We start from the raw sequence: 10,581 nt of genomic DNA, 5'->3' as shown, positions 1-10,581 counted from the left end.
CCTGATGTCTGGATATGAGTGTCTTGCATGCTGGGCTGTGAGGTGTTCTCTTCCCTTTAGGAACCTGATTGACCTCCCCAATTTGCATTGATTGCCTTTGATACCTAATTTGAATGCTGTCCACTTTACCCCCTTGATCATTTTAAAATACTGAACTTGTGGCAGGAGTTGCCATGGTAAACGAGCTTTACTGTAAGTAGGGACCTGCCCTGTCTCCCTGTCTAGTCTTCTGGTGGCATCCTTCTTATACCCTGCTTCCGCCATCTTGGTATCCCTGAACACCTACCTAAGTGGCCATGTGACCACCTTCCAGCCAATGAGGTGCGCGGTGGGCAAATGCCTGACCGTGCCCTTACAGGAGAAGGTCCTATTCCCCTTCCCTGACTTCTTTCCCAGTTTCACTGCCTGGAATGAGACCTGTTAGCAACAAGGTCAAGGTGTGTCCATACCAGGGACCCTCTTTATTGCCTGCCCGGCTTGTGGTCAGATTTTCCTAGAGAAATCAACTTTCTTGATTAAGCCACTGTTATTTGAGAGCTTGTATTTATTTATTTTGCCAAACCTGCACTGTCATATCACACCCATCCAAGCCAGCCACACTGGGAAAGGAGGGAGGAGGAAGCCGGGAGAGGGGGAGGTGAACAGAGAGGCACCATCTGTCTGGCTGGGTGAGCTCAGATGCCCAGGGAACCTGGGAAGAAGATTCTCAATTGTGTCTTGAAGGACAAGAAAGATATGGGAGGGCACCGAAGGAGGGGACTCCCCAGAACGGGCTGCAGCAGGGCTGAGGTCTTGCAGGCTGAGAAGAGAGAGATGCGCATCTCCAACGGGAGCCCAGCACCAAGGGGAGAATTCCACCAGGTGACCGCAACCAGGTGATGGGATAGAGTTTGTCATGAGGCCTGGGGGTTGGTGGAGGCTGGGGTGGGAGGCTGAGGAGTGTTTGAAGAGTCTGGCTTGTCTCCAACTCAGAACATCTACTCTTGGGCTGACCTGTCACTCATGAGCTTTCCCCACGCTAAGCTGTGTCCAGCTCTGCAAGGCCCAGGGTCTTAAAATCTTCTTGGCCGGCAGGCAGCCAGGGCCAGTAGGAGTGCAGCCAAGGTCACTGCCTTCAGTCCCAGGACCACAGGAGTGAGCACAGACAGGAGGCCTGGGGACAGAGGGCAGAGCTCAGGCAGGATCCCAGCACCTGCACCCCAATGCTGTCCCTGCCCTGCGGCTGTTGAACCCCCCGGACAGGTCCTTTCTACACTGGGAGAGGACATCAAAGACCATTCTTCCTTTTGTCCTAGGCCCAGAGAAGCCTGGTACCCTGCCCCTGCCATATCATTTCAGCGGCATCCCTAACCTCAAATCAGAGCGAACTGCCCTCATTGATGGCCACTCAGTCCCTCTGCTGCAGCCCCCAGCCTAATCTCACCCTGAAACGATTCCCACCATGCAGGGTGAGGGTCCAAGTTCTACAGATGAGGGGACAGACCCAGAGTGGGAACTGATTTGCTCAGGGCTGTGTGTGCCCACTGTATTCAGGGACCGAGTTATTACACGGTCCCCCAAGAAACGCGTGCAAAAAGAAAAGGAAGTGACCAGACCCAGGTGGTCTGGCTCCCAGGGATGGCAGGAACAGGGCCAAGAGCCAGGGAGGCAATCTGGTCACCTCTGCCCCAAGCTGCCTTTGGTCTTTGAGTGCCTCTGAGTTACCAGGTGATATACCTGACACTTCTGGGCGTTTGACACCTGTGATCTCCCTGGGTCCACACACAACCCCAGGAGGCGGGCTGATTCATTTTTTTCCCTTCCTTCCTCTTTCTTTTCTTTCTTTTCTTCCTTCTCTTTTTCTTTTTCCCCCATGGTTCTATGGATTGAACCCAGGGATGCTCTACCACTGAGCTCTAGCCCCAGCTCCTTTTAAATTTTATTTTTAAGACAGGGTCTTGCTAGGTTGCTGAGTCTGGCCTCAAACTTGTGATCCTCCTGCCTTAGCCTCCCAAGTGGCTGGGATCACAAGCGGGCACGACCATGCCCCACAGCCTCTCTGATTCTTATTCCTCTTCCTGCTTTTGTTCGTGAAATCAGCAGAGATTCATAGAGCAAGGCAATCCCCCCTCCACCCCCCCAGTGCTCACACAGCCGGAAAGGGGCTCCACCCAAGAGGCCTGGCCACAAAGCCATGTCCTGCAGCGCTGTTGTATGTGGCCTCACAGTGCAGCCTCGCCCTCTGAGTCAAGGGGGACTCACTGCCTCTCCAGCAAGACTGCCCGCCGACACTCAGTCCTGGCTACTGGAAAGCCCCGTCTTTGGTGGAGCTGCTGTGACGTGGCTCTCTGGGTACCCTACTCTGCAGCTGAGATGAACCCCAGGGGTTTTCTTGGAACCCTGGGACTGTTCCCTTGCGGTGGCTAAGCCATCTGTGGTCCCCGCTGCCTATGGGGGGCTCATTAATTCCACTGGAGGGAGGTCTACTCACCTGCTGGAGATGCCTGAACTGCAGGTTCATTGATCTCTGTGGGCGACGTGGATTTTGCTGTAAGGGAGAGAGGCAGAGCCCTTCTCTTAACCTTTTTCTACTTCCTGAGCCCCTGTGCTAAGAGCTGAGGTCACCAACATAAATCTGCCAATACCTGGGTTGGGGCTACAGAGTCAAACCCTGCGACTACAAAGGACTAGTCAGACCTTTGCCTGAGCATCTTTGGTTTGCAGCCAATGTCTGATTCATTGCGGCATCTCCAGCACCAAGTACAGTGCAGAGCTCTCCATAGGCAGGTTACAGACACTTTTAAAATTCTTAATGGTCTAGGCAAAGTTTGATGGAGCCCAGAAGCATGAGAAGTTAACTTTCTCTGAGAGAAGGGTGAAAAAGTTTCACAGAGGGGCTGGGGATATAGCTCAGTAGTAGAGAGCTTGCCCGGTATGCACAAAGCCCTGGGTTCAATCCCCAGCACCACACACAAAAAAAGGTTCCACAGAGGAGGGGCTGTTTATACTGGGCTTTGAAGGATGAATAGGAGTTTTCTAGAGAGAAGGAGAAAGTGTTCCAGAGAGAGGGAACAACTTTCACAATGATAGGGAGGCTGGATAGGAGCTGGCGTGTGTGGGGTGTGCTGAAGAGTTCCTTTTGGACCACCTGTCCCAGGCAGGCTGCCTCACCTTTCACTCTCAGCTTGCTGCCCTGTCCGGACAGGTACTGTCTGTTGGATTTCCTCTGAAACTTCACACAGTAGTAGGTGCCTGCATCCTTGGTCGAGACGTCTGGCAGGAGAATGCTGAAGTCGCTGTCAGAGGCCCGTACTGCTGTCACATTGGGGTGGGAGAGGCCTGCAAAGTTGTAAATGGCCTCTCGGCTCAGACCAGTCCCCCGGAACCACCTGATGGGACCTGGGGGACCGTCCCCCAGCACCGTGCAGTTCAGGAGGGCAGTGTCTCCGGTGGTCACCTCCACCAAGTCCTGGGGCTGGATGATCCACAGGTCTGGCTTGGGGTCCCCGGCGCCTGAAGTCAGAGAGGGTCTTTGTTGGATTTCCTCTCTCCTTTCGTGGCCCACTCATTTCCTCCTCAAAGCTCTCCTCCCTTCCCCCTCCCAGGACTTCTGTCCTCAGCCTTCCCTCCCTTCCTTCATCACGAGTTGATTCATTCCGTAAGGAGATCCTAATTGTCTCCCCGGGACTGATGTCGGGAAGACAGAGCCCTGCAGGCTGACTGCCCTTCCTGAAGTCCTGTGGTGGTGCAGATGTTTAAGCAAAGTCCCCCGAGGCTCCACAACCCCAAGGAAGGTACCACTGCAGCTTGGAAGGAGCCAGGGAAACAGGGCTGGTTTCACAAGCGGGCTTTCTTCTGTTTCAACACCAGAAGGCGCCGTGAAGTAGAAATTTTGTTGCCCATTTTACAAGGTAAGCACTTGAAATATGTACAGCTGAAGAGGCTCATTTAAGAACACACTGCTGCCAGGTGCAGTGGCACAAGCCCGGCATTCCAGCATTTGGGAGGCTGAGGCAGGAGGCTGCAAGTTCAAGGCCAGCCTCAGCAACTTAGTGAGACCCCGTCTCAAAAAAAAAAGGGCTGGGGAGGTGGCTCTGTTTAGAGCTTTAGGGTCAATCCCCAGTGCCAGTCAATAACAAACAAACCCAAACAAACAACAAAAAAACAAACCCCAAAGAAGCATCCCCCCAAAAAAAACAAAACAAAACAAAACAAAAAACCCTCACAGCTATTGAACAACAGATGCAGGATTTGGGTGTCCAGGCCATCATGGCAGGAATTCCAGACACCAGGACTGATGCCTGGGGGTCAGGGCAAATGACATTGGCAGCCAGCCCCAGGTCTTGACTCCCGGCTGGTAGCCTGGCAGATCCACTCTTGCCCTGGACTTGGGTGGAAGAGCACACTTCCTTGTCCCTTGACTTGGAGGTGAGCCAGGTGACTTGATTAGCCAATGGGCTGTCAGCAGACATAATGTCACAGAGGCTCTTGGGGGAAGTTGCCTCTGGGCCACTTGGATTTCTGACCCCCCCCCTCCCAAGTTACTAGCTCTCTAGCTTGGGTCCTGGCAGGGGATGTGAGGCAGAACTGTCCCAGCTGCAAAGCAAGGGTGTGGGGGAGGCAGGAATACCTCCACCGCGTGCCACTGAGACTGGGGAGAGCGGGAGGGCGCAGGGGGTGCAGGGAGGGAGAGTGCGGGATCAGCTGGGCCTGCCACTCACCCTGCACGGTCACAGCGGTGCCCTCGCCCAGCTTCATGTCTAGGTCCTCACTGGACACTGCAAACCTCACACAGTGGTAGGTTCCAGAATGCTCCTTGGTGACACGGTGGATGTAGATGGAATAATCGCAGTCGAGGCGCTCCCGTGTCCGCTGCACCGCGGACGTCACTCCAGGGAAGAAGCCACGCTGGAAGTTATAAATTTCCTGCAGGTCCTGAGAGCTCTCTTTGACCCATTTGATCATATCATCAGCGCAGGAGCCGACCGCTGTACACCTCAGCAGGAGGGTGTCACCTTCAGCCACCAGTATGGGGCCCTCGGGCTGCAGCACCTGCCACTCACTCCAGCTGCTCTGCTCAGAGGTCCCTGGACAGAGGGGAAAAGGCCTGTCACGGGGTCAGAAGGCCTTGGAGCCCTGCATGTCAAGTTCAAATGGATCCAGTCCTGATCTAGCTAGGACAGGAGACAGAGGGGAGTCAGGGGCGTAACAGCTGGCTGCAGGCAGGGAAGGCTGATCCCTAGGAAGCTCTGCCAGGAATAGGGAACTTAGGTGCCACCACCTGCTGGGCGCTGCATGATCGTCTCACTTGTTCCTCACAGTGCTCTTCTGCCAGAGGAAGTGTCATCCCCATTTGATAGCAGAGATGGAGGGGCCCTGAAGGGTGGGTAGCTTGCCCAGGATCCTCTGCTAGAAGTTGAATCGTGTCCTCCCCAAATGCACATGTTGAAGTCCTGACCTCGGGCACCTCAGAATGTGACTGTACTTAGGGTGCTGAGAGAGGGGATCAAGTTAAGTCGTCGGGGGGTCTCTAATTCAATCTAACTGGTGTCCTTTGAAAAAAGAGGAAATCTGGACAGATCTGCACAGAGGGACGATCATGTGAAGACAAAGGAGAAGGTGGCCGTCTACATGCCAAGGAGGGAGATGGTGAAGGTGCCCACCCTGCCAACCCCTGGGTCTTGGATTTCTCGACTTGAGAGTGGTGAGAAAATACATTTTAATTTTGTGATACTTTGTGACGGCAGACGAACACATCACCCAATAAGGATGTGTTTCCTAGGGCCCTGGACCGTCACCCTCAAATGTCACCGCTCAGGGATGCAGGCTGGTGCGGTGTTCCCTTCATTGTAAAGCTCCTCCGGCCTCCCGTGAGTTCCACTAACTGCAGTTGCTATTCGTGTGTTGTGCGGTGGGTCCACTTGGCCCCAGAGCGGGTACCAAGAGAGGGGGGCGGGAGCCTCCATGAAGTTCTTCTACACCTGGGTTATCACGCCCGCTCCTCTCAGGGGCTCTGATGTAGAAGCTATTGTCATCTCCATTTTTATGGTACTGGAGACCGAACCCAGGTTGCTTTACCACTGAACTATAACTCCTTTTTATTTTATTTTACATTGAGACAATTCTTCCTAAATTACCCAGGCTGGCTTTACCTGCCTCAGCCTCCCAGGTAGTGGGAATTATAGGTGTGCACCACCACACCTGGCTATTCTGTCCACTTTTTTAAGATGCTCGGAGAGGTGAAGAAACATGAGGTGAAACTTGCATTCAGCAGGTGCCATGGCAGGATTTGAACTCAGATCAGATGACTTTAAGGTTCTACACCACAAGGTCACTAACTCTGTGCCCTGAGTTCCCCATTCATCTGTATTCTCATCAGGCCTTGGGAATAACTTGGTCCCACATAGGACGTAATTTGTGGTATAACGTGGTGTATCTTATTCCTTTTGTGTTCCCTGTTTAGGGTAACCTTTGAAAGCCTGGAAGAAAATCAATATTTGCAAACAAATATTTGAGGTATTTCTGACTCTGGGTAGTTTAGATTTATGACTTCCTTGTCTAGAGCCTAAATCGTAATAGTCAAAAGTATTTGTGTCCAGGCACGGTGGTGCACGCCTGTACTCTCAGCAGCTCGGGAGGCTGAGGCAGGAGGATCGTAAGTTCAAAGCCAGCATCAGCAACTTAGTGAAGCCCTAAGCAACTTAGTGAGACTCTGTCTAAAAATATACATATAAAAAAAGGGCTGGGGATGTGGTTCAATGCTTAAGCCCTCCTGAGTTCAATCCCTGGTACCAAAATAAATAAATAAATAAATAAATAAATAAATAAATAAATAAATAGTATTTGTGGAATGAGTGACCAGGAATTATGATTCCTGTTTTACAATGAAAGAAGCTTACTTGGGTAAGTGATATGGTGCAGCAAGTCACATGACTCTTGAACCAGGGAGGATCTGGCCCCACATGTACATCCCACTGGGACCTCTCCTGGGGTTAACCAGTAGGACCTGGGGCCAGGGCCCAGATGGACAGGAGAAGGAGGGAGGCTGCCTGCTGGAAAGGAAGGCAATGAACTCAGAGACTGAGCTGGTCCCAGGATCCCCAGGGCTCAGGAGCTAAACAGGCCTGCCCCTGAAACAGGGGAGCTGTGTAGGTGTAGTGATAATTCTAGCCACTGTTATTAAATCCTTATGCTCTGCCAGGTGTCAGCTTGTCGAGTCGTCCTAGGAAAGTCGTGAAGGGCTTTTACCATTGGCCCCATTTTACCGATGGGAAAAAGCGAGGCTCCGAGAGAAGTCACTTAAAGTGATCAGTGGTGGGGCTTGTGTCTGTGTCTCAAACACGCCAAGGCTGGCTCATGGGAGTGTGATGTGTGTTATCACACGGGCTCCCCGGCTTATGAAACCCGAGTTTGAGATGAAATTAGATTCTCTGCTTCACCAATTTCTTTATGGTTACTCTCTCACAAATTTGAAGAATAAATTCCACAGACAGTAAGGGAAGGCAAGAGTGAACCGAATAGGACTTAATTAAGTAAGAAGAAAAAAGAGAGAACTCCCTTAAGGCCAGAGGGGAGCTGATAGCAAGTTTTTCCACTTAAATGTACTAGTCTAGGGGCCTACATAGCTTCTAGGTAGGGGCACTGATCAAAATCCACGCTAACCAAGTATTGGAGGCTATCGGCTTGGTTCATAGTCCTCCAATAGGCTGTGTCCTTGAAGCCCTGAGTTTGACCTTTCTTGTAATTCCCCTTCCATTCTTATTCGTGTAGACAGCTCGGTTTAATGCCCTGCTGTTGTTTTAAAATTCCTTTTGTTTTCTCTTTGCAGTACTGGGGATTAAACCCAGGGCCTCTCACATACTAGGCAAATGCTCTGCCAACTGAGCTACCCTTAGCCCTTTTTATTTTATTTCGAGACAAAGTCTCTCTAAAATGCCCAGGCTGGCCTCGAACTTGCCATCCTCCTGCCTCAGCCTCCAGAGTATCTTGGGTTTGGCAGGCACCACAGTGCCTGACTCTTATTGTCTCAAAATTCTTAATATTTTTTCAACAAGAGACCTGCATTTCCACTTTGCATTGGCCCCCACAAATCATGTGCCAGGTGCAGGTCTGAGCTTCACCACAGGATCCCTGGGGAAACAGAGGCCCACAGAGCCTCAGCATCAGACGTGGGCACCCAAGTTCCAGCCAGAACCCAGTGGCTCAAGCCCAGAGCCTGGGGACTTAGTCACTTCCCCATGTCTCTTGAGACCCTGGATCAGCTTTCTGCTGGGGCCAGGAGAGTTCTCGATGTCCCCCTCCAAGCCCAACCCGCACTCTTGGGGTCAGACACCTCCTGGCATGCCAAAGCACTTGGTGCCTTTCTCTGGGACCAACCAGGGGTGGACCCCATTCAGCTCCAGATCCCACTCACCTGAAAGGACAAGGAATAGTGCCACTTGCAGGACACAGACAGGTGAGTGAGCCACAAGGGTGGGGGTGGTTGTTGTGAAGGGTGCCCGGCGTGTCCTGTGGTCCCCAAGACTGGCTGGCATTCTGCTCTCTGGTGAGTGTTGGAGTCTGAGCTGGGCCCATATGTGAGCCTGTTTCTGTTTCCTTCTGTCCCGGCTACTTGGGGGAAGCTTTCACTACAAGTCAAGGCTTGTGATGCAAGAGGAAGGAGCTGGGTCCCAGGGCTTCCGGCTTTCACGTTGGGGTTATGGTTCCTGTAAAGACTGTGTCAAAACCTTAATGCGTCCATGCCACTGGCCCTGTGTAGGCAACTTGGAGGGTGATGAGCACCCCTGTCACAGGGTGTATCTGGTGTCAGCTGGACTTTGAATAAACCATGGGATGTGCCTTCATCTGGCCATGTGAGCTTTCAAAGTCACTTGCCCTCTCTGAGCCTCTGTCCCCTCCACAAAAAAGAGGTCAGCAGCAATCCCCTCCTCGAGAGTCCTTGAGAGGATCACATGCGTAAGGCACGTAGGAGGGCTCAGGACGATGTGAACGCTATTGTTAGCCATTGTTGTCCACGATGTGTGGCGTGGTTAGGGCTCTCCCAGGACTGAGCGAAAAGTGGCGGAAAGCACTTAATAACTATGTGCGCATGCACCCCCAAGACAAAACCCGGCCAGGCACATTCAGTGTGCAGGTGCAACTTTGCTGACTGTCAAATCAGTGGTGCCCAACAAGGTTGCAACGCTGTTACAATTGTATAGTGCCGAATACCAATCAAAATGTATGTTACCACACAGGGAAGTCAGACAAGCTGGCATGAAACTGGGGGTACATAAGACAACGCCCCACTGTGCGTGGGGTTCAGCCTCTGGATGCAAATCCGCCGGTCAGTGCCTGCCTGATACAAGGCTGCATGCTGCTGATCCCCAGTGCCCTGTCTCTCCGCGAGAATCCGGCAACAGTGGGAAGTGGAGGAGGTGAGACTTGCATGAGATGGATTGATTATGAAGCCAGCCTTCACGCAAGGGACAGACCTGATTCCTGATTGCACAGCTCTCTAAACCTCCATCTCCTGGGAGCCAAATGTAGCACATTCAGATTGTGCAAAAACGGGTAGATGTGGTATCTTTGTTTTCTGTAACTGATATAAACTTCCTCGGGAGCCCCTGTTGGGCTGGCTATCAGGAAAGGAAGGCTGAAACATGGATTGAAGGCAGCCCCAGGTCTTCTAACACAGCCAAATCTTGGCTTTACCCAGATCAGGCCGTGCGTGGGACTCTTGGACAATCATTTGTGTGCTTGTGCCTTTGTTTCCTAACCTGGGGCTGGGGATGTGGCTCAGTGATGGGATGTTTGCCTGGCATGCCGGAGGCCCTGGGTTAGATTCCTAATAACCATATACCAATTGTTTCCTGATCTATAAACAGGAATAAGATATGTTTGCATGTCTGGGCCAAGAAAGTACTTGTCAATGCAATGGCCATTCTCTTTTAGTTTAACTGAATTTTTTTTTTCAGACAAAAAAACAAGACCCTCAGAATTTCAGTGTTTCCCTCCATTCTTCCTACTCCGGATTGTCCTGTGTGCAGGGGAAACTTGTTTCTTCTCGGGACAGATTGGCAGGACTTAGGTCTGAACTATGGACCCTGGGTCCCTGTGGAGCAGATTCTGCCCTGAGGAGTCATTCTGGCCTGGTCCCTGGGGTGTGCTGGCTCTGTCTGGACTTCTCTGTGGTTCTGGGGATTGAATCCAAGGCCTTGCACCTGCTAGGTCGATGTTCTGTCATGGAGCTATACGCTGCGAGAATCAGAAAGGTCAGTGGTCCATTTTCAAAATGTAGTATTTAACCTTAATTGGGATGTAAGATCCAATGGTAGCCATTTTAACTATGGCCCTTCTCTTTGCCCGCCCCAATTTTAAAATTATCCAATTGCATAGACTGTGACCCCAAGCTCCTCCTATCAGAGCAAGGGGGCAGTGCTGCCTTAGGGATAAAAACAGGTGACCGCCCACTTGGGTGTGCTTGCTTGCTGGACTTTCTTTGGTAGCGCGCCCTTCTGCAGAAGTGAAGTTGGTCTTGCCAGCCTACTTCAAGCACATGTCTGACTCCTTGCGGTACCCCGTGTTTCTATCATACCCCCAACCTTTTTCCTTTTATTTTGA

At 51.8% G+C, this 10,581-nt stretch overlaps 1 protein-coding gene across 1 annotated transcript; it reads right to left on the bottom strand.

Annotated features, from left to right (window-relative positions):
- Positions 1-526: 526 nt before the first annotated feature.
- Sirpb2 (signal regulatory protein beta 2) lies at positions 527-8,599 on the bottom strand. The gene is made up of 5 exons (XM_040275882.2): positions 8,393-8,599; positions 4,701-5,066; positions 3,151-3,492; positions 2,471-2,527; positions 527-1,153 (listed from the first exon to the last, which is right to left on the bottom strand). The coding sequence occupies exons 1-5, from the start codon at positions 8,511-8,513 to the stop codon at positions 1,053-1,055; spliced, it is 987 nt and encodes a 328-aa protein (XP_040131816.1). The 5' UTR covers positions 8,514-8,599; the 3' UTR covers positions 527-1,052.
- Positions 8,600-10,581: the final 1,982 nt, after the last annotated feature.

This window comes from Ictidomys tridecemlineatus, chromosome 5 (assembly GCF_052094955.1).
Source record: "Ictidomys tridecemlineatus isolate mIctTri1 chromosome 5, mIctTri1.hap1, whole genome shotgun sequence".
In the NCBI taxonomy this organism is placed as follows: domain Eukaryota; kingdom Metazoa; phylum Chordata; class Mammalia; order Rodentia; family Sciuridae; genus Ictidomys; species Ictidomys tridecemlineatus.
This window is presented reverse-complemented; position numbering and strand designations above follow the sequence as displayed.